At 31.0% G+C, this 24588-nt stretch overlaps 1 protein-coding gene and 1 pseudogene across 7 annotated transcripts in view; both read left to right on the forward strand.

The window, feature by feature from the left end:
- Nucleotides 1–24588, forward strand: part of l(1)G0196 (inositol hexakisphosphate and diphosphoinositol-pentakisphosphate kinase) — a 170357-nt gene that overhangs the window by 14357 nt on the left and 131412 nt on the right. For 5 of the 7 annotated variants that reach the window (XM_085816612.1, XM_085816608.1, XM_085816606.1 and 2 more), the window contains exons 4-6: nucleotides 15002–15175; nucleotides 15890–16035; nucleotides 24047–24132. In XM_085816612.1, the coding sequence (XP_085672738.1) occupies nucleotides 15002–15175; nucleotides 15890–16035; nucleotides 24047–24132 (406 nt within the window). Of the gene's footprint in view, nucleotides 1–11493; nucleotides 11573–15001; nucleotides 15176–15889; nucleotides 16036–24046; nucleotides 24133–24588 lie in introns of all 7 variants that reach the window. The other 2 variants (XM_085816609.1, XM_085816610.1) reach the window with 1 other exon arrangement.
- LOC118191886 (U6 spliceosomal RNA) lies at nucleotides 8814–8912 on the forward strand (annotated as a pseudogene).

Genomic DNA, 24588 nt, shown 5'->3' on the forward strand with positions numbered 1-24588 from the left:
GAGCATGCCTGTTCCTATTGAGCAGTGCATAATTATAAAGTCCCTCATCTGTGAAAACATGAAACCAGCTGAAATTTACCACAGACTGCATGCTCAGTTTAGAGAATCTACCCATTCATGGTCAAGAGTGAAGGATTGGTGAAATGAATTCATGCAAGGCCATGGATGTGTTGCAAATTGATGTTGTCCCCCACTGTCCTTGCACCAGTGCGACTAATGAAAACATTGCACGTGTTTGTGAGCTTATTGAACAGGATCTATGTTGCACAATACTTCAAATTCGGAAGAACTTGGTGTCGACTATAGAAGTGTCCAATCAGTCATCAGAAAGCAGTTGGGGTTCAGAAAAATCTCAGTTCATTGGTTTCCAAATTTGCTGAATGATAATAAAAAACCTGCATGTGTTCACATTTCTCAATTGCTTCAAACTCATTTTGAAAAAGATGGGGAAGCTTTCTTTGCCTTCGCTGATGAGACGTGGGTATATCATTACACCCCTCAATCGAGGCATGCAAGCATGGACTGTGGAAGGAAAGGTGAAAGAAACCCCATGAAGGCTAAAACTCATTTATCTGGGGGGACAAGTGTTGGCCAAGGTTTTTTAGGACGTCCTAATGGTGGATTTCTTTCACGGATATCAGACCAGTAATGCAGCCAACTACTGGATCAAGTTAGGCTTCAGTATCGACACAAAAGCTGAGATTGTCCCATCCTGAAAGTTTTGATTCTCCACAACAATTCAAGGCCCCATGCAGCAGGTGTAGTGCAGCAAAAACTGATGAAAATGCACTGAAAAATGCATGATTATCCACCTGACGGCCTAGACTTATCACCATGCAATTTTTACATGTTTGGACACCTCAAAGAAGCACTCGGAGACAGTGATTTGAAACCAAAGATCAACTGGAAACCTTCCTGCGCAACTGGTGAGATACCCATCCAACTTTATTCTATGAGAATGGAATGAAAAAATTATCAAAACATTGGGGAAAATGTATCATAAAAGGAGGAGATTATTTTAAAAAATAATTACGAGAAATGTAGATGTTTCTTATAAAATTAATTTTGTTTTAAAAAAAGGGCTTGCTTGTATTTTGATTCATCCTTGTATACTAGAGGAAAAACTGCTTAGTACTGCTTTTAAACAAAACGAAAAAAAGATAAAAAGGAATATCTGAAGAAGATAATACTTTTACATTTAATTCAAATGTGAAGTCTGATGTCTCAAAAGAAAGTCCTTCAATTAAAAAAAACTGAAAGGTTTCAGATTTTAAATTACGTCTAAAGGGGCATTTTTTTAACATTTTGTGTTTAATTTATTAACATTTTAACCTTTATTTATTAAATATCATGTTCTACATACTTAAACTATAAAATTCAGTTCAACAGCAATATTGCAAATTAATTTTAAAATGAGCGTATCTTTAGAATTTCCAACACAGAGTCTCATGATAATGATTTTTTCGTACTGTGTTGCCGTTGCTCGCTTGAAATCGTTTAGTTTTTTAATCAAAAATTCATTGAAGTGTTACAAAATCTGAAATCAATAATAAAACAAATTTCAAATTAGGGCTTCCACATGCTTGTATTCTATGGAAGATTACGTTATTAAAATTTTGATGGCTCTAGGTACTGTTGTTTTATTACAATGCGAGAAACATACATTTATGCAGATTCCTTATTATTTAATTTCTTTAAATATAAGACTGGATGATAGTATATGGTGGCAACGATTTGAAAAGTGATACAGTCTTTTAAAGTTTTCGACGCAAAATGCCAAAACGAAATTAATAGTTCTTCAAGGCAAATTGCTCCTTTGGACTTGGAAAAAAAAAAAAAAAATTGCACAGTATTTTTAAATACTTCTATACTTATTAGTTATCTGGTACCTGCTGATACATTACCAAAAATACAGCCTGTGATTGATTCTTTTGTGTGTTTGGAACCCTAGAAGCTATTCAAATTCTTTTGCAAAGTTGAGATTTTTAGTGTTTTTTCTTTCTTTCTTCTTTTTAATGCTTTCTCTCTCTTTTGTTCCTTTTCTTTTTTTTTTCTTTCTTTTTTTTTTCCTTTTTTTTTACAGTTGGGAATGGCTTTTTTCTATCCCTGTGTCAGTTTCAATTTGGAGTCTATGACCTACACATTAACAATAGAATTTATGCACGGATCAGCAAAATGAAAGAATATGCGGTAACATAGCACAGCTTATCATCACTTATCTGCTTGCTTATAGAGTTTATATGGAGACAGAGAAGCTGCAGAAAGTAACAGTTTCATATCATGTTGAAGACAACTGCAAGACAATAACTGAAAAAAAAAAAAAAAATTGCCAAGAAGTGCCAACAGATTGTTCATGGTATATCATCTACAGGTACCAAATAACCAAAACGTCCTTATAAAAAAAATACTAATGGTCATAACTAGCTGCTTGTAAAAAATGCAGTGAGACTCCATCCCTTCCCATGTACGTACTACTGTTTCTTCAACTATGTAGTGCCTTTTGGTCAAATATAGGAAAGATAAAGAAAAGATGCTGCAAAAGATCCTTGGCATTCTAAGATGCCCATCATCCTTTACTTTAGCATGAGACTCAATAAAATAGCATTGTGTAGAAGTCTTTATCAAAATTATGTCGATGGATGGGAATGTTGTGACTTTTGATTTGGATTACTGCAATAAAAAAGTCTCATTTACTGTTGTGAATGTGGAGAAAAAGATATACAAACTTAGTTTTTAAAGATTCTAGGAGAGTTTCAGTAAAGAATTTGATTGTGAGTTGTTTCTCATATAGTGAGCAATTAAAGTTAAAAAAGCTTTTAAACCAACTTCTTGTTTTATCAAAATAAGGTTTTTACTTGACGAATTTTATTGCTATCTAGAGAGCTCTCATTTAAAATAACTGTCATCATATTAAAGATATTATTCATGTACCCAAATTCAGAATTGACAGAAGAGAGAGTAATTAAATATATACCTTATGTGTACATTCTTTTTCAGTAATGTAATAATAAAAATTTATTGTGGTATTAGCATAGAAGTTAAAAATGAATGCTTGGATAATTACAAAAAAGATGCAGTCATGGCTGATTGATATATTTGTTTATTTTTGGCATAACATTCTTGAAAATGTACATAGCTATATTGGCACAAGGTGGACACTCTCTATTCCAAAATGTATAAGCATATTGTTCCAAGTAGTGATGATAGCTGTGCAGAGGCAAGCATAATAAAGACAGAAGATCATGCTATTGACAGTTGATTAAAGTAGTACAGTTAGTTAATTTTTCAATAAGGAAATGTGATTACTTTATTCCAATTAATTAAAATTATAGCTTGAATACTTTTCATAGCCATTGAATAAAATACTTTAGTTTCACGTTTACCATTATGTAAGTTATATAAGAATATTTGAAAGGATTTAAGTTTGGAATGCCATACATAGAAAGTTTTATTATAAGTATATTGCTACATTTAAGATAGAAAAGGAAATAATTGAATTGAAAGGGAGCTTTAAGAGATTATCAGAAATTAAAATTAAAATTTTATCTTATTTATGTATAAAATAACTGAAAGCTGAAAGCCATTCACATGGAGATCATAAGGTTGTAGTTGCATTAAAGCTGTTAACCCAGTTGTGCCGATTTTAATATTTCATTATTCTCATTCGCAAAGGCTTTTTTTTTAAAAGCCAATACTCCTAAATTTTGGTGTAATAAGCACCAGTTATCAAAGAACTTCAAAATGACACAGTTTAGATAGATTTATTATAAGATGTTACTATTTTTAGGAATGAAAAGAGAAATATTGAAATTAAAATACAGAATTGGAGACTACTGCAAATTAAAGTCAATATTTTGATTTCCTAGTTTTTGTCTTATGTATATATATATATATATAAAACATCTTTCAAAATATAACTTACCAGTATGGATGCACACTTTTAAAATAATTCTACTTTAATTAAACTTAGGAGATAATATAATCAATTAATCAATACTGTTTAGGAAATAAATTATATATATATATATATATACTATATTACTATAAAAATCCATAAAATGGTAAATCATAGCCACTGAATATTAGAGAAGAAATTAAAAAAAAAATTACTGTAATTATTTATATTAGTTTCATATATATTTAGATACTAGATTATAAATCCTGATATTCTTGAATTGCATTAAAGTGAATGCCTGTCGATATTTTCTTAATTAAAGGTGAACAAAACCATTTTTAATTTTAGATTTATGTTGGTAGTAATTGCAGTTATTTGTAAATTGTCAAACGAAAATGTTTGATTTCTTTCTTGTCTTCATCTCAAAATATTGAAAATCTGTATAAAAATAGTATATTTATTCTCATGTTTTACATATATTTCACAAAAGTATATTACTTTTTCTTAAAATTATGTTTTTAATTTTCTCTTCAGAATGCATTCATATAAATGTGTTGTTTTGAGATGCCTCTATGATTGTTTAACATATGAAATTTAATTTTTAAATTACCAATATTTTGAAGCAGGCTAAAAAGACGACTATATTGCCAGCGTGTCAAGGGGCATATAAAATAACTGACTTCCTGACTTCACCTGTTAACCGCTAAACTGCTCCATTTTTTGCCGAATTTAATCCAAAAAATCACATTTTTTTAATTGCATTTTTTGTTTATTTTACATTTGTAAGTAGGAAAATGTTATTAAAGTTAACATTTGTAATATTTTTGGCAGTTAGCACAAATTTTTCATTGGAAACTTTAATATTTTTCCTGAAAGTTGCCTGTTCTTCTTACATGAGCACCTGACAGGAAAGTTGCATGTATGGTTATACAGTAGAATGGTTGCATGTATGGTTCAGGTTGTACAGAAATCCGCAATGTTTGGGACCAGAGGTTGTGTGGATTTTAGGATTTTGTGGATTTCAGGACAGAAAAGATAATATTCAGATTAAAAGTGCAAAATAAATAAGGCGTATTAGATACATTTAATTAAATTATTATATACATTAATACAATAATTAATTATATGCAGTAAATTATTATTACGTATATAAACTGATTATATTATATTGTTCATTTACATTAGGCTCCTCTATTTTTAAATCAGCATGAATCTGCTTCCCTTTTTCTCTCAGGAGTAGTCCTGAAATAGGTACCCCATCACTTCGCCGCTGCTGGAACCACTCGTACAAGACAGCATCGAGGTTTGCCGATTTCCCCTCATGTAAAGATTTCCGGTTTCGGATTCCTGTGTTAGAATCACTGTTGCTGTAAAATTTCAACAGCTTTTCTTTATTGTTCCATATATAAATACACAGTCCGTGTGGCAATTCCGCCATAAACCGAGCAGAAGTATCTACCTACATCTTTAGCAGAATTTCCACTTTTTTCATTACCGTCAATGCAATGTGTTTACATTTTTCAACGTTGCAAGCAGTAAAATCGCGAGTGCGTTTCTTATCTGTCATTGTATTAAAAAGTGCTGAAATTAAAAATATTCTTAATTTATCCACAAAATATCCGGATAAAAAACACAACATCACTAAACAATCTCGAAATAACAAAGCTCAGAAAGTACAACATCGTGAAGCATGAACTTGAAAGAAGAGCTAATCATCTGCTTTTTTACCTCGATACAGATTAGAGGGGGAAAAACTCTTATCATGATGTCAATAATTTGGTATTTCCGTTATGACTCATTATTATTTGGTAATTATGGCGTCATTATCCAATAAGTACTTTTTTTTCGATATTTCATACTCCATGTTGTGGTTTCCGGAACCTATAAACTAAATGTTTATATTTTGAGAGGCAACGTGGATTTCAGGTTGGCGGATTTTCAGTATTTGACTGTATATATATAAAAAATACAATTATGTTCAACTACAATTACTACAGTTACAATTTCTTAACCTCCCACCCCCAAAGATCTGAGTGTTATATATCTTAAAACAAGGTAAGAAGCATAGCCTAGATAAAAATACTGAGTCTGTTTCTTAATTCTTTTTCTATTAGCACTTTACTTCAGCGAGTACACATTGCACCATCTTGCGGGTGTTGGTTTTTTTCCTGTGCATAAAATCACCTGTAAAAATGTCTTTCTGCTAGTCTTAGTGAAGCTGGTAAAGATCCAGAAACATTTTTCATTTACCCTCCACTGTTGTATGCTTTTCAGTCAGTCAAACAATAATATCCAATTGAAACTTTAAGTTTGTGTCTTTACAGCCATGTTTTATGTACTAGCATTGAAGTCATCTCGAGAACTTTTACTGCTTCTAGATTCATTTACAGGCATTTCAGGTTCTGATACCGAATCAGTCTGAATTGGACACTTCTTTGTTATAGTGGCCCAGAACCATATTTGACAATTTTATATTTGCACCAAGATCTCATCTTTTATTTTATTAAGCTTGAATGTAAAAGTGCACAGTGTATAATAATGACAATAATACACATGTTGTTTCCTAAGAATATTTTAAAGAATCCTTATCTGTATCCTTATTATTATTATTTAATTGTATGTAATTGTTCCAGTCAACTGCATCACTTTCACACTTTTTCATTAATCTATTTGTTATACCATTTCATACACGTCAACTTATCTGCACAAGAATACATAAATCTGATAACAGTGATGCATGATATTCTGGAACCACTGAAAAACCAATTTGCAATGCAGAGGCCCTTCTTCTTCTTACAATTTTTAACATTGCACCTTTAAATGGTTTTGGTGTTAACATAACATAAAATTTCAGATTGTGGCCATTTTTGCATATTTGTTTGACAGATAAAAGACTTCTTTCTTGAAAAAATATTTGGTAAATTAAAGATTGTTGACATGATATTCATACATTAAAAAAAAATGAATATATTTTTAAATAAAAAATGCAAATATGAAAACTTCATCAAAAATGAATAATATAAGAATAGGTGGTGAGAGTAGAAATGCAACATGGTGCTAATATATGATTATGTAGTGAAGTATAAGAACATGCAGCCAGTGCTGATATATGATCATTTACCAAGGTATAAGAACACAGCCGGATTTTGGTGAGATATATTAGTTGATTGGTGGTTCAATCTCTGGGGCCACTGTAACAAAGAATTACCCTGAATTGTAAGTAATTAGCTGCATACATTGTGAACTAGCCATTATTTTATGGTTAAAAAAAACAGTTTTAACTACTTGAATACATCATAAAAATTATTAAATCAACAGTAAGATAAATTGCAAAAAGTTAAGCACTGAAATATAAAAATTTGTCGAGTCATGCAAATAGCGTGAAACAAACGGATGCTTTTGAACCAGTTGGAATAGAACAAAATAGACTTTACAAATTGTCATTTAGTGGGTATCTACTGCCATCTATATGACTAATTTGATATTAAAAATAGAGAAGGTATGGACAAAACAGTAAAAGTAACAGTGAAATGAAATTATCCATACAATGTATAGGCAAATCAATAAAACTCCAAAAGCAGCACCCATACGATGCATGGGCAAAACAGGCAAATGATTAACTTTGAAAATGATAAATGAAGGCTTCAATCTCTAGTTAAAATCATTTTTAGAAAAGGATCAAGAATTTGAAAGAATTATGGATTTTCTATAGGTAGCTTGGAAATTAGATGTAAGAAAAACACGTTGGATCATTATTCTCTGCTACATAATTCAGTGGCTACTCATTTTCAGTACTTTCACTGGCTGTGCATTATTTCTCCTTTAACCATTTTTTAGAGTATTTCTATTTCACATAATTTGCTTGTGTGATGCAACATCATCATTTTTATGATCTTCAGTGATTTGTAAATTCTGGACCAATCAAATGCATTTTTCCTTGTATTATATTTTTAATACTCAGCAGTATAGTATTTGCTATTATATGGAATAATTTTCATCTGAAATATTTTTGCTGGAAAAAAATGTTGAATCCCGTTTGTTTGAATTTAATTGATATCAGTATTTAAAAAATAAATATGAAAAAAATGGAATGATTGTTCATATTAGAAATGTGAGACTTCATGCTAAATGACATAAATCTGGAATTTTAATATTTATTTTCATCTGTTGTAATGAATCAATATAAATGTAAAAATATCAGATTGTTGCTTGCATGTAATATATATATGTGTGTTTTGTTGCAAAAAAAAAAAAAATATATGCTCCCAGAAAAAATTGAGCCACAATTACAAAATGCGGCATGCAAATGTACTTTAGCGAGTTGTGTAAATGATTAAACTTGCTGTACCAATCAACATTGCATAGTGATACAATGGCGGTCTGAAGTGTGTAGCGCTGGTAAAATGTAAAAGGGGACTAAAATAGGCAAATTGGCCAGCATATTAGTCAAAGTGATGCATTATTAGTATATCATCAATTCAATGCCATCTGCCAATTAGCAGGGATCCATGAATATCCAGAGGTATGATTTGCCGAAAACTAGTTGGTGCTGGTCACGGATCTCAACATCCATTAAAGCGCTTGCAATTGACACCCCACCATGAGCAGAGTTATCTTGCATTGTGCTGCTCTCACTCAAGCTTCACAGGTCTAATTGGAGAAGTATGGTCTTCAGCAATGAAGCATGCTTTTATCTTAATGCTGATAACCACCATACACGTGTCTGGAGACAGAAAGGTGAGCAGTCCAATGTACCATATGTTACCGAGTGGCATACACACAGTCAGAACATAGGGTGGGATAGTCTGGGTAGTGATCAGTTGGGATAGTTGTTGTTCACCACTAGTTGTGTTGTGATGTATTCTGACTGCTCGCAGGTGCATTGATGACAATTTGCAACTGATCATACTGCTTATGTATACTTGCTTCGACAGTACATATGCTAAAATTGAAACAATACAAAGAAGATTAGCATGGCCCCTGTGCATGCTTATGTTAACAGGTCATCCAGGTTCTGTTTTCCAATTGGACAATGCTCAACTACATACAGTATGACTTTCTCAATAAGGTCTTCAACATGTTAATGTCCTCGACTGGCCTGGCAAGTCTCCAAACCTGTCGCTTATCGAACATGTTTGGGACATGTTGGGCAGGCATATTCAGCCGTATACAAATATGTCCCAACTCGCTGACCAGTTGCGTCATTTATGGCACAATCTACCGCTGGGACATTGGCAATTTAATAGGCTCCATGCCCAAATGAGTATACCCATCATTGTATAGATGCCAGGGGTGGCTTTACCACCTACTTATTTTCATATTTTATGTAGTGCTACTCATAAATAATTTTTTTTTTTTTTTTAATATCATTTGTTTGGCTGCTTGACAACTATACTACTGCTGGGTTTCATTGTTGTGGCCCAGTTCTTGGTACTTCCTTATTGTAGCGGCCTCCAAGATTGAATCGCTAATCAACCCAGATATTTTTCCGAAATCTTGTCACACAACCTTATAGTTTGCTACATATTACATCTCGCTTAATTAGCGATTAAATTTTGAGGGCCATCATAACCCAATTTTTTCTGGGTACATATATTTATTTTACAACAGAGTGTGTATGTGTATATATATATAAAAGGTTTCATAGATCATGGGACAAACTTGAAGGGGTGGTGGAGCGTACTAAAACATGCATTTTTTTTAATAGGAATGTAAAGTGATGGGTTAAGGCGGGAATGCAAAAAAACGACATGAGAGGAAAATGTGTTTATGTACAAAATCAACACAAAGTGCTTCTTTGCAGCAATATAGTATTCACAATACATGTTCACAAAAGGGAACACTAACAGTAATAGGAACTACAGCTGTGATTGGCTGGCAATGCAGTGGTAGAGGACGATAGTGAGGCGGACAAACCACGATCCGATACAACAGAGGATCATTCGCAACTCTGATGTCGAGCGTGATGGGTGAGTTTACGCACAGGGAAAAAGCTGACGTGCATCTCACGTATGGTGCTGTTAATGGGAACGGCAGAGCAGTGCTACGGTTGTACCAGGTTTCTGAACAGGCGTACGCCGAAGTTTACAATGTTCAAGAGGTTGCCTCTGTCTCTGTGTGAAAACAGCTTATTTGAAGCCACTTCTGACACTAGGAGTGGAAGAAGAAGTGCACAACAGCCTCACATTGAAGAATCCATCTTGAACATTGTACATGAATCACCTCAGACAACCATAAGAGCACGTCGTCTGCAGCTAAGTCATTCCACCGTTTGGAGAGTTGCAGGAAAATGGTTTGCATCCATACCATTTGCAGAGAGTCGAAGCCTTGCAAGACTCAGATTACCCTCTTTCAGTTCATTTCTGTCATTGGTTCTTGCAGCAGTGTGCGGCGCAAGTGGATTTCTCATCAGATGTGCTATTCATGGAAGAGGCAACTTTCTCACAGAACACATCTTCAATAGCCACAACATGCACGTGTGGCAACTTATAATCCACATCTCACACGTACAGATGCATTCCAAACCCGCTTCTCCGTGAATGTGTGGGCGAGTATTCTTAACGACTACCTCATAGGCCCATACCTCTTACCTGCACGTACAAATGGCTTATGTTATCATATTTTTCTGCAAGAGGTTCTACCGGAGTTGCTGCAGCATATTCCGGATGTCGTTCGTGATCGCATGTGGTTCCAGCATGCTGGTGCACCAGCCTATAACCACATGCGGGTCCACAATTACTTGGATGGGACATTTCCGGGCCGATGGATTGGGTGTGGTGGACCCGTTCGCCAGATTTATCCAGCTTAGATTTTTTTTATGGGGTCATCTGAAGAGCATCATTTACGAGACTCCCGTTGCTGGAAGACATCGTTGCACGACTATTCATCGCAGCTGCAAGCGTGTGCGGAATGCTTGTCGTTTTCAAAATGTTCATCAATCTCTTCTGCAACGTTATCAAGCATGTATTACTGCTGGTGGTCACAATTTTGAACATTTATTGTGAATACTGTATTGCTACAAAGAAGCACTTTGTGTTGATTTTCCTCTCATATCATTTGTTAAACACATTTTCCTCTCGTATCTTTTTTTTTTTTGCATTCCTGCCTTAACCCGTCACTTTAGACCCTACATTCCTATTAAAAATGCATGTTTTATTATGCTCCATCACTCCTCCAAGTTTGTCCGATGATCTATGAAACACCCTGTATATATATACACACACACTTATGCAATGAAGAATTTTTTTAAATAAAATTAATTACATTTGGGGTCATTTTGACTTGCCAAAGAGCTTGTGTAGAATATGCTTTAGAAATTCCGTCTAGTTTTTCTCATTGCCCCTCGATATCCATTTTTAAATGTTCTCTCATAACTTCTGCTTTGCTAAAAGATGCCATTTATTATTATTATTTATTTTAATAAAATTTTTTAAAATAAGTAATTTTGTATGCAAAAATATGACTCATTTTTAAATATTTTCTTTTTTGCTACTTTCCTTCCTCATTATTATGTAAGTTATTATTTTGTTGCTGAATTTTTGTAATTTCTGCTTCTTATCTACCCTGATAAAAAAATTAAAACTGTTTTTCTTTTCCAGAATTTTTAGTCCTAGTCGCCCCTGTATGTTGCATTCCAGCCCCATTACCCCAGACTGCTGCGCTTGTTTCTTATCCATGGTACCTATGCGTGTATTGGATGTTGTTTTGCTTCATTTTATGTTTGTTTTTAGATAAACAATATTCAAACGATTTAACTGAAATTTGTTACATTTTGCATTAATTTTTGTGGTATAGGTTTGTTTCTTTTATGACAGACTATTTAGGATTTTGGTGTGCTTGGTTTGAAATTTCTGTTTTGGGTTGTTTGCTTTTTAATTAAATGTTGATTCCATTTTTTAAAAAAACTGCGTTACATAACATTTTTTTCTTCTCTCTGCTTTGTAAATACATATGTGATACAAAATAGCTGTATGTTTTAATCTGCTTCTTAAATGTTAATTTTCTTTTTCTGAATACTTTCATAGTGAGTGGTATTATTGATATTTTTTATCTTCATATGCTTTTCTTGTCCATTTCAAATCTTTCATTTCTCAGCCGTGAATGCATTTATTTGTGTGATGTTTCTGTAGGTAATTATTTATTGCTGTTAGATTAAATTTTATCATGCATTAAAAGCTAACTCTTTTTCCTTTCTTATTCTTCTTTTATGCTTTTAAAAGAATACTACAATGTCTTATTTTGCACTGTCTGCATGGCATTTATTATTTAGTACTGAAAATAGCAAGTTAAACTAATAACACTACTTGTAACATTTATCATGTGTAATTATTAATTGGATGAAGATATGTATTATTATTAGATATAAAGTATATTTATAAAAACTATTTAAAATGTTATGTTTTGAGTTTTTAGATTGTATTCAAAAGTCATCCATTGTGACAAAATTAAACATCTTATTTTCATAAGGGGGAGGTTTTATAATAATCATTGTTCTTATAGTAAAAATATAAATATTGTTCTTATAGTAAAAATATAAATTTATGGGAACCTGGAATATCTTTATTTTGAGACTCTTTACCTGCAGTTGAATTGAAGCTGAATAATTCATTATTATATTTCAGTAAATACTTCTAGCATTTAAACCTTAAATGCCTTTTTAAAACTGTTTTCACATCAAAGTTTATTTAAAATACTGCTTTAGTTAATGCATGTTATGCTTTATAAAAGCTGCTACCTCTCTTTTCCCGGAAAGAATCAATCCCCCCCCCCTCAAAAAGTTTTGAAAAATTTCATTCAGATAAATATAAGCTAATTTAAGAGCAATTCTATTGAAAATTTAAGCAATATTTGCTTTTATTGGTCATTTTCTTTTGCTAGCTCTGCATTTCTGTTTTATTCTTTACTATTAATTATATGCATTTCATTTTTAAAGTGTAGTTTTTCAAGAGGTCTCAGTATATATTTTTATGTATTTATATATATATTTTGTATTGGTAGTGAAGTTCGCAAAATTGTCTTGATGAGTCTTTCGTCTGTTATCTCATTTGCAAATATGAGGCAGACTGGTGAAAAACATACAGTATGCTTTAGTACTGCTATAAACAGGATTAATTTTTTTACCTCAGAATTAAAATTTTAAGTGTCATTAAAATGAGTAAGTGCTTCCATGGCCATTAAATTAGTTCCTTTTATATTTATATGCACGTTCCTCCACTTGAGCAATTTTTAGAATATGTAAGCAATACTAAATAATTTACAGATATAATTTTCAGCAACTTTTTTATGTTGTTTAAGGTTTTAACTTTTCAAATGTTTCATTTCTCAGTGTGCTTTTCAAATAACCAGACAAGTATTTGAAGAATATTGTTTCCTGTGGCCTGTCAGTTATTCACTTTCAACTTATAGAGAAAACTGTCGGATTTCCCATTAACAGTTGTCACGAAACTTTTAGATATGTGAAGTCTGTAAACAAAACAAGTGCAAACTGTGGCATTTCACAGTTGTGGCAACCCTTAGAACTAGATGTATAAAATCACATCACATGTATGCCGGCAATATTTGCAGCTGTAGATTAGCAAATATAGAGTATCTGTCAGATTTGAGGTTTTCTATTTTTAACAACTTTCATGTAATGTGTTTTCTGGAGTTTTATATAAAATATCCTAACAATTTCATGATTTTTTTCAGTATACCACCTGTTTCAAGAAATTTCTCAATTTTCTGCATTTTTTTTTTTTTTTTTTTTTTTGGTGTTTCCTCACATTTTCAAAAATTCCAGTTGAAGATTTTTATTGCTGCAATAGGGTAAACAACTCATGTACAAATCACTTGTGAATATAGGTTGGAACTGTGTTATCTGTTGGCATAGTTCCACATCACCTCTATGATTAGTGTTTGTTTTGAAATATGAGGATTAAAAGACATTTCGCTAATCATACTGCATACTTATTTCTCTGAAACATTATTTGATGGGAGTTGAACATGTTCATACTTTATCACAGTACTCATGCAATTATCATTGCCATTTATCACATGCATGCCGTCTACCAGAAGTGTATCTCATTACACAGTGATGTTGTAATTTGCAGGTACATCATAATTACTAATTAATTTCTGAAAATAAATATGGCTGTGTGCCCTACTTCATATGCTTTGTTTTGGAGATTGTGGGTGATTGCAAAGGGACATAACTGTGTACCTGTTTTATTCATATTCTTCATCTCCTCTGAAAGTTTTGTAGTGATTCTGTAAACATTCCTCTCCTCAGTCCTGTCCTCATTAGTGCTGTTTTCAGTGTTAGTTTTCAGAATTAAAAATTTGAGTTTTTGCCATGTCAAATGTTTTAAGTTTCATTTATTGTTATATAATTCACTATTATTTTATAAATTTTGATTTGAAATTTATTGTGTCTACTTCATAAAAGTAAATTTCCAGTTTCTGTCTTTTTTCATAAGAATATAGTATGTTTGTTCACTTTTTTTGGTTTTAATTTTTACCCATCTTTACAGCTGATAAATATTTCATGAAAAATTAACATTTCCTTAATTTCTCTTTGATATTTTTAACCAAATTTTTCAAAATCAGTTTTGAAACAAATGTGATTAGGCACTTAATATGAAAATGTTATTGATTATTAAGGCATTATTATTGGTTATTTAGTTAACCAATAATAATTTAAACCAACAATAATTAAGGCATTATTATTGGTTTAAATTATATACTAGTTTTTGAGATAAATCCTGTGATTTTTATTTTATCCATTTTTTTCCATCCTTTAGTTACCATGTAGAATTATTTATTTTACATAGTTACTAATATAGCTTTGGAACAATATTTTGTTTAATTTTTGTTCAGCTATTATTTAAAAATATGGCGTAGTACTTCTGTATATACAAAAGTAAAATTTTGTATTGTATTTTACTTAATTTACTAAAGGTATGGAATCCATGTCATTGAAATACATTATAATAAAAAAGAAATATTATCTTTAATACAGTCCGAAGTTTTAAACGGATTAATACAAATTTTTATTATCAATATTAATTATTGTTTTATAGTTGCAAACATAAAAATTGTATTGAGCAATATATTTTTATGCATGTTTAGGACAGTGAAAAAAATACAGATGACGATGACTTGTCTGAAGGCAAACAAGTTATTGTTGGTATTTGTGCCATGTCTAAAAAATCACAGTCTAAGCCCATGAAGGAAATACTAACTCGCCTTGAGGAATTTGAATACTTGAAAACTATCGTATTTCCTGAAGATGTCATACTGAATGTAAGTTATTTGCAAATAATTATTCGTTTGTATTTGTGTTAGCATAACCTTTTTCTTAGTCATCAGATTTTCAGAAGGTGCCAAATTCTGGTATTCATGCTCATAAAAATTCTCCAGTGGTTTCTTATAGACAATTCAAGATAATTTTTATCTCAATCTCTTTTGGGAAAATAAGTGCTTAAGTGATTTATCTGTAGTGAAAAAAATTACAGTAAAATTTCTGGGGGGGAAACCAATTATTTGGCCACAAAATTGGTTAAGAGAACAATTGCTTTGAATCTGTTTTTGAAGCAGTCACTTCAAATTTTCCACCAGAACAGAAACACCAAAAATCCACTTATTAATTGGGTTATTGTTTGATCTTCAGTATAAATACCTAATTTAAACATAATATATATATATGTAATAATATGTGTAAACATAAAATATGTATACACGAGAGAAATGATTGTTTGCAATTTTAAATCATCATTCTTTTTCTTCTATAAAAATATTGGCAAACTGCACAAAGATGGTCGCACTGACACATAAATATCATATATTCATATTCAAAGTAATAAATTTATTTCTCATGCAGAAATGTTCATTTAACAGCATATTCAATGAATTTTTAATTTTTCAATAATTTTTAATCATTTTTATTAATTGTTGTAAGATGTATAACTGAGTTTAATTCAATTGATCATAAGTCTTTAATTTCTTGTTATTGTTTAGGAACCTGTAGAAAAATGGCCTTTATGTGATTGCCTTATTTCATTCCATTCTAAAGGTTTTCCTTTGGCAAAAGCTGTGGAGTATGCAAATTTGAGAAAGCCATTTATTATTAATGATTTGTTCATGCAATATGATATCCAAGACAGGTACTAATATCTAATTTTGACTGAATGTACTGTGTTATTATGACCTTGTTAATTATATTGATATATAATTTTTAAAGTTTAATTAGTTTTAGTTAAATGTTAGAAAATTTTTTGTTTGGTTTTCAGCAGCACATTTACTACCAGCATTCAGTGGAAGAATTCAAATTTATATATTTAATTTTGATTCTAGATTTCAGAGCAAAATCAAGCACGTATTTATTTCTTTATAAATAATCATTAAGATAAACAAACGTTAATATAGATTATAATGATTATAATCTATATGTATAAATAATTTCTTTAGTGTAGTAAACCGTGTTTCGTTGGTAAGTATTGTTATTTTTATTCCATTTAAAATTCAAATTATAAAAGTCTTCTGCCATCAGTATTTCCGATGCTAGTATGGAAACAGCTGTACAGTCAAAAGTCGTTGATTCGGACACTCATAATCCGGACCTGAAAGCTACAAACTTTCTGCGCGTGCGTCACGTTGACGCATGTGCGTAAGTCCTTTACGTCTGCAAATATGCATGTGCGCACACACAAAATACGTTTACGAAGCGCGTTTAATGTATAACGGACAGTATAAGCTAAGCTAAAATTATCTAATTCAGTTAATGTTGCAGATTGCATTGTTCCTTAATCTTCGAATTGGATTCGGCTTATTATTTTTTGCAGACTGTTAGAGCAATTTTATAAAAGTAAGCTTGAACTTTCGATTATCTCAAATAGAATTTCTGATATATAGTTATTAATATGTAAAGGATCTACAAAGTGAAAGTATGTTTCGAAGTCCATTAAACAAAAAGTGGAATTGCTGCAAAAAATGGATAAAGGCATATCCTTTGTTTATCTAAACTTTAACGTTTGTTTATCTTTAACGCCGTGAGGCGAAATGAATTGGAAGTTGTTCTGTCAGCACTATCCTTATCTTCAGGGCAGATGTTTTTATTTTATTTGGCTTATAATTCCTTACTAAATGTAGTATTTCATCTCGATGTACTCCGTCTTTAATATGATTTAAATCAAATTCCTCGTCATTATAATTTGCTTCCGATAGCGAAGAAAGTGACAGAGGTTATTGAAAACGAAACATTTCGATTGACAAATTAGTCGGTATTCTCGACACAGCAATTATAGGACTTGAACAGCGGAACTTTGTAACTGAACAAGAAATTATGTCTGTTTATAGAATTAAAGAGAAAGTATTATCACATAAAAACGAAGCAACTTAAACAACTTACATTGAAAGAAATGTTTGATAAAGTAAACAAATAAATATTAAGCTTTTTTTTTTTTTTTTTTTTTCTTTTTGTAAATTTTGATACCCTTTAGATCATAATTGTTCTTTATTTCATAAATTACGGTTTCATATTTTTAATTTTATAATTTCTGCATGCCATCTTACCAGATTTAAACTGATGATCTATAATCCGGAATCGCCGAAGTGCCGACGAGTCCGGATTAACGACTTTTGACTGTATATATCACCAATAGTAACTAATACATATATATCCGGGTTTTGCATAAAAATGTAAGTATTTTAGTAATTTTTTTTCATCATATATATTGTGTAATTTTATTTTGCATATACATGACAATTTTTAGTATTGCAAATAATATTTTAGTAGTATTTTGAGGTGCTTAATGTATGTTACATTCATCCTCATCTTATTCTGAATAAAAAATTGCATGCCCTTTAATGGTGCTGAAATGAATTTTCATTGTAAGTAGATAATGCCAGTTGCTATATGTGCTTAGCAAACACAAGATAAAAATGATTTTTCTACTGTGTTTGAAAATAATTAATGTGCTTCTTTCTTGTATTGCTCAGAACTCTTTAATGCCGAAAATATGAAGAAGCTACTTCGGTTATAAATGGGCACTCTAAATTCTTTTTTTAAGCTGATATTGTTATTAGATATATTTTAAGGATGTAAGTCATATGTATGAAAATAGTTTTCCAAATTTTGGACCAACATACCCCAAGCAAATCTCTCTATATATTAGCAAATCTGTCTTGTTAATTTTGTATTGATGTTGTGATTAGATCCTGTCTAACTATTTAAATTTATGTAATTCAGAAGGTAACTGAAGAAGTACTTTAATTTTTTATTTATTTTGTGTGTGGTGTGAATAATGTACAGGGTTAGCAAAAAATCATTTCCTAATTCCAAAAGTTTATTGCACAGATAATTAATTAACTATTGTAATTAGACATTTTTATATATTTCTTAATGGTTACTGCAGTACAGAATAGTATTGAGTTTATAAATTTCAGTAAGTACCTTTTTTTGTAACTTGGGAAATAGCATGTTTGTGACATTTTCCATGTAACATATACTCTAAGCCAGCACTGTCCAACTTATCATAGCTATATTTTCTTCAAACATTTCAGGGGCCAAGATGGTTGATAAATGAAAAGTCAGTTTATGTTAATTAAAAAATATTTTATTTATACTTAAAAGAAAATTTTAAAATATTCGTAATATGTTAATGATAACTTTGTGACCATAATTGTTTAACAACAATATCTTTTATGTCCACATCAATATTTGTTGTGGCAAGTCTAATTATATCTTCAAGAGTGGAATCTTTCAAACTGTTTCTATATTTCGTATCGAAGTATGCACTTTATATATTTCGTATCGGAGTATGCACGCTTGCAGATATATGTGCTTCTGAACATTGATACAATTTGAAGTCCAAAATCTCTCAATTTTGGATATTTCTCTTTATCTAAAAATTTGAATATTTCTATTCCAGTGACTCCACGAGATGTAAAAAAATGGGTCAGCCTGCAGGTCACATAATCCTATTTGATATTTAAGATCAATGGAGTTGATACCAATATTAATTAAGTCACAAAATAAATCAATAGACAGTTTAAGATGATAAAATTGAGAAAATCTTTCATTGAAATCTGTAATTAGCATATCTAATTTTGATGGAAATATTTTAAAATTCGCTTTTATATTACACTCCTTCATTTCTTCATAGATCTCTTTGCAAAATTCAAAATGAAATAAATTATTTTGCTCCAAATTAAACCTTAACAATTTTAATTTGTTTCTAAATCCAGTAACATATTTATAAAGGCAACACACATTTTGATCTTGTCCTTGCAAGGATTTATTCAAAATATTTAAATAATTTGTAATGTCCGTTAGGAAAGCAAGTGAATAAATAAAATTTTTATCAACTAAATTTCCTGTCAAATTTTCATCGATGGCAATTTCTGTGAGAAAAAGATGAACTTTTTTTTTGAAGTGTAAAGAATCTCCTCCACATTCCAGTGCTTAACCAACAAACGTTACTATGTAAAAGCAGATCTCCATATTCAGTTTCCAATTCATCCAAAAATGTTTTAAATGCTGTGTAAGAGAACGATTTCTGCTGTTAATTGCAAAATTAGTAATTTTGCAAACCTTGTCCATTATGTCTTTTAGTTGTAGGGATAAACTACATAATGCCTTCTGATGGATAATACAGTGTAACATACGACATGTTCTTCCTTCCTTTTGCAAAAGTCCCCGTGAGCCCAATATTTTTACCCGTCATAGCTCTGGCACCGTTGGTTACAATAGCAGTGCACTTGTCAAATCCGCCATGTTGCTCTACTAACCATTTTAATTGTTTGTAAATATCTTCACCTTTTGTTGTTCCGTGTAATGATTGTAATTTTAAAAGTTCTTCTGAATAATTATAGTTTTCATTTATAGTTCTTATAAAGATAAGCATTTCACTTGTATCGGAAATGTCTGCTTTCATCCAATGCTACCGAAAAATAGCAGCAACTATTGATTAGGTTTTCTAATTTATTAGTGACATGCATGCTAAGCTCGTTTACATGTCGGCTTACAGTCTGGTGAGAAAGTGATACTGTTTGAAATTTTCTTACCATTTCATTGTCATTAAATGCTTGAGCCATTTTTATGGCACATTTTTTAATGAATTCTCTTTTCAAAAAGGGCTTCTTTGCCTTTACTATTTCTAAACAAACTTCAAATGATGCAGCTACAGATGCTTCTTGAAATTTTGGTTCTTAATTAAAATAAATTGTTTGATGATCCAGCTGCTTTTTCATTTTTTTCATGTCTCGCATGTACGAATGATACTTTTTCATGCATGGAAAGATAATGGCGCTTCAAGTTATATTCTTTACATACAGCTATGATTTGTAAACATTTCAAACACTGTGGTTTACCATTCTTGTTCAGAATAAATAAATAATCTATCTCCCAGCAATCTTGAAATTCTTGATTTTCGAGGTCTATTTTTCTTTTATTAGTAGCACTCATATTCAATAATAATTTTAATAAATAAATAAATATGAAATTAAGTTAATAATATTATAACACAGTCACCCCTCAACAAATTCTAGACAAGACCGCACTCGCATGATTGCATGAATCAACCAAATAGTGCAGGGTAGTGTGCGCATCACATGCTCCAACCATAGATAAACAACAAGCAACCAAAAATATTATATGTGGCGCCAACCATCATCAAACATTAAACAGATTGCTGCTGTATTCAGCCAGGTTAAGTGAAGTTACCCAAACTAAATAGTACCTACTTTAAATTCAAATTAGATTTAAATTTTCACATAGTAAAATAATTTTAATATTAATAATAATAATTTAGTAACATAAATTTATTCATAGTAAAATGTACTCGCAGGCCTTAAAAATAATTTGGCGAGCCGCCAGTTGGACAGCCCTGCTGTATGTCATTATTTGAACAGAATATATACAAGTTGTGACCCCCCCCCCAAAAAAAGCGACTCTAAGTGTGTAGCTTGAAAAAAGAATGGAGTTGGCAACAACTGTTTTGGTGATGTCATGCCACACACACCCTCTATCCATGTGCAAGTTTCGACTTAACCTACCAACGCCAGTGGGAAGTATTGCATCACTAAGTGAAAATGTGAAACTGCATTCTGCCGGAAAAATGTCTAATGTAAAACCGGAACAGCAAATCAATATCAAGTTTCTTGTGAAACTTAAGAAATCAGCCTTGGAGGAAGCATTTCAAATGTTAACCGAGGCTTATGGAGGTGAAACTTTGTCTCATGCACATGTGTTTGAATGGCATGTTTTTGAGGGGAAGGGACAGTATGGAAGATGATGAATGTGCTAGGCACTGGGTGCCCAGCACGTTCATCATGATTGAATGGGTTCCCAGTGGTCAGAGTGTTAATCAATACTACTACATTGAAGTACTAAAAAAGACTTGAGGAAAAAATTAGGGAAAAAAAGGCCACAGTTGTAGAATGATGCACCCGCTCACACGGCTCTATCCGTCAAGCAGTTTGTGACCAGCAAAAATATTACTGCAATGGGGCATCCTCTTTATTCACCTGATATGGCTCCATGCAACTTTTTTTTATTTCGTTAAGTTAAAACTGACTTAAAGGGAACCCATTTTTCCTCAGTTAAAGAGCTCAGGCAAAAACTGAGAATTTCCTGAAGGGCCTTCCAAAAACCTCGTTCCAGAACTGTTCCCAGCAATAGCAGCACCGAATGCAAAAGTGTGTGAATGCTGAAGGGAATTACTTTGAAGGTGGTAATGTCACAGAGAACTGATTCTGTAAGTACAGTGATTTATTGGACGAATCTCTCTGTCCCCCTTTTTTTTATCACACCTTGTACTCTTGGTCATGTGTCACATGATATCCACAGAATTTTCATTTTTTGCATGCAGCCAGATAAAAAATTGAATTAAGACACTTCAGGTGAACAATATAGCATCAAGTTGATTACTTTTATATTTGTTTTGTAAATAAAATGTGTTCATCATACCTTATCTTAATAATTGACTTCAAGATTTTTTTTCATGTAATTCATAAGAAAATTATATCATGAGTTTTCATCACATGTTCTTCAACATTTTCTTTGTAACATTTGATATAGCATCTGTTATTTTGGCCTGTACTTTCTTTACTTCTTCTAAAGTTACCAATGTTATCAGTTTTTTAGTATTTTAATTAATTTTTGCAGCTGTTAACATCTGGACATTCATACAGACTTCTAAACCACCACTGAAAGATAATTTACTTCCACAAAATACACTTAGCCTTTTTTTTTTTTTTTTTTCCTTTCATTGATGACAATTTGTTACTAACTATTCTTTGGTGCAATCAAATACAAGGTGTAGGGCTTCGTAACGATAAAGATTTTACATTTCTATCTTCCGTAGTTATTTCAAGTAAATGTTTACAATCAGGAGAAGGAATTTTGCTCACCTTGTGTATTAAAAATATTTTGGAATTGTTTGTTAAATAAATTTTAGTAAAATTTTGAAATATTGCAAGGTATACGTAAATAAGTCATATTAGTTAATAAAAAAATCTTATTTGGACACCACATGACTTCCTTGTATGGCCTATATTAAATTGTACACAATTTTTTGCTGCACTTCATTTAAACTTATATCCTCAAATTATTCTAAATTTAATTAACAGATTTCTCAAGGCAAGTTGAAAATTACATCAAGCATTTCAAGTTTTGAAATTAAATGTCCTATTAAATTTTTGTCATACGGGAATCAGACTTCTTAGATTTTTATTTTTTCATAACTAGTATGAAACTTTCCCAAATATAGGTATAGTAACTGGGAGATTGCATCAGAAGTAAATTTTGTTATTTGTCCAAAATCTAATTTTTTTTTTTTTTTTTTTTAAATTTTATATTGCTGAAATATGTATATTTTCATCATTTAAAACATTTCTGTAATTGGATGCATATGACCAATATTCGTAAAAATAAAGGCCAGGTAATGGGGTTGGGTATCTCTATGTATAGTTTTCGTACTGCCTATTGCAATAAAAAAGGGAGGTGCATAACTAGATGTTATTACAGTCCCATATGCAGAATTTCAATGTTCTCTAGCCATTTATTTTTTAGTTATGTGAAATGCTATGTACATATGCACAGATATCATGAAAAAAAGTCCATTTTACAATCCGTTTTGAATAAAGAGTCCTGCATTCTGTCTTTACATTATGCAATAAAATAGTCAAAATGTATTCATGAATGACCAAAATAGGTATTTCTGTTAAAATCTGCTAACTGAAATTTTTTGCAGTTGCAACACTTTCTTTATTTGGTACAAGGAAGTAATTAAAACAAGTTATTCTATTAGAATTAAATCCAAAATAACCTTGTTTTAATATCAGTTAGCTTTAAAATAAGATATTGTGCCAGGGTTTATGTCACAAAATTGTGAGCTTTATAAATTTTTTGTCATAAAAAAAAAAAAAAAAAAAAAAAAAAAAAACTTTCGAGTATAAAGTAAAAGAAGTATTGTAATCATAAAAACCTTTGGGTATCATATTTCAAAAGAAATATCCATTTTGACCATTCCTGAATCCATTTGAGCAATTTTTTCTCTTGATGTCTATGTATGTACAGACAGAATAAAGGACACTTTTTTCCAGAAGGGATTTTAAAGTGGATTCAAAAGGTTTGTTTGTAACGTATCTCGCTTAACTCAGACAGTTAGCCATAGAATGCTTGAATTCTGTATCCCTTTACAGGGCCTAACTAAAAGTTCGTACCCAGCCTTTAATGTTGCAGTTTTCGGTCCTGGTCATACACAATCAATTACAGAAGTGTTTTAAATGATGAACATGTTCATCTTTTGGCAATATCATACTTAAAGAAAAAATAATTTTAAACAAATAATGAAATCTAACTTTTAATGCTAGTCTGTCAGTTCTTATACTTAGATATGGATATTCATTATGAAAAAATAAAATTAGAAGAAGTTTGACTCCTGTATGACAAAAATTGATCAGGATATTTAGTTTCAATTTTTGATGTCATTTTCAACTTGCCTTGAGGGATTGGTTATGTAAGAATAATTCAAGGAAATAAGTTTAAATGAATTGCAGCAAAAAATATGTATAATTTAATAGGCCATGTAAGGAAATATGGTGTTCACATCAGATTTTTAAAATTTAACTTTAATAAATGCTTTTTTTATTCCAAATATTATTTTATTTCAGACGAAAAGTTTATAGTATTTTACAAAGTGAAGGGATAGAACTTCCAAGATATGCTGTATTGGATAGAGAATCGAATCATCCTTCTGGTGGGTTTTTTTTTATATATATATTTGTGTAAGTTGTCATATTTTATATTGTAAATTTAGAATGAAGCTTTAATATTTCCTATTTTTTATTAAATTGATAGTTCTTTTTAATATTTGTTTCAATGATATATAAATAATTATTATTTTTATACTAAAAAAATTTGGAAGAATAGTTTCAGTGTTTTTTCTAAAAATTAACAGTCATTTTTTTTTTTTTTTTTTTTTTTTTTACCAAGTAGTGAATACTTTTCTTTTATAATTTGGTTGTAGGCAAGTTTGGATTATATCCCTATTTAATAAAACGTGCATTAAAAATTAATTGTTAATATTTGATTGCATCTCTCTCTCTTTTTTCTTCCCCCCCCCTTGAATATTCTTGAGTGATTTTTTTTACTTGATTTTGTCTTAGTTATATTTTATTTGATCTTGAACCTTTAAATAAAGTTTTCTGAACAA

The sequence above is a fragment of the Stegodyphus dumicola genome, chromosome 5, assembly GCF_044657685.1.
Source record: "Stegodyphus dumicola isolate Sdum_Otavi_A_Nest chromosome 5, ASM4465768v1".
Classification (NCBI taxonomy): Eukaryota; Metazoa; Arthropoda; class Arachnida; order Araneae; family Eresidae; genus Stegodyphus; species Stegodyphus dumicola.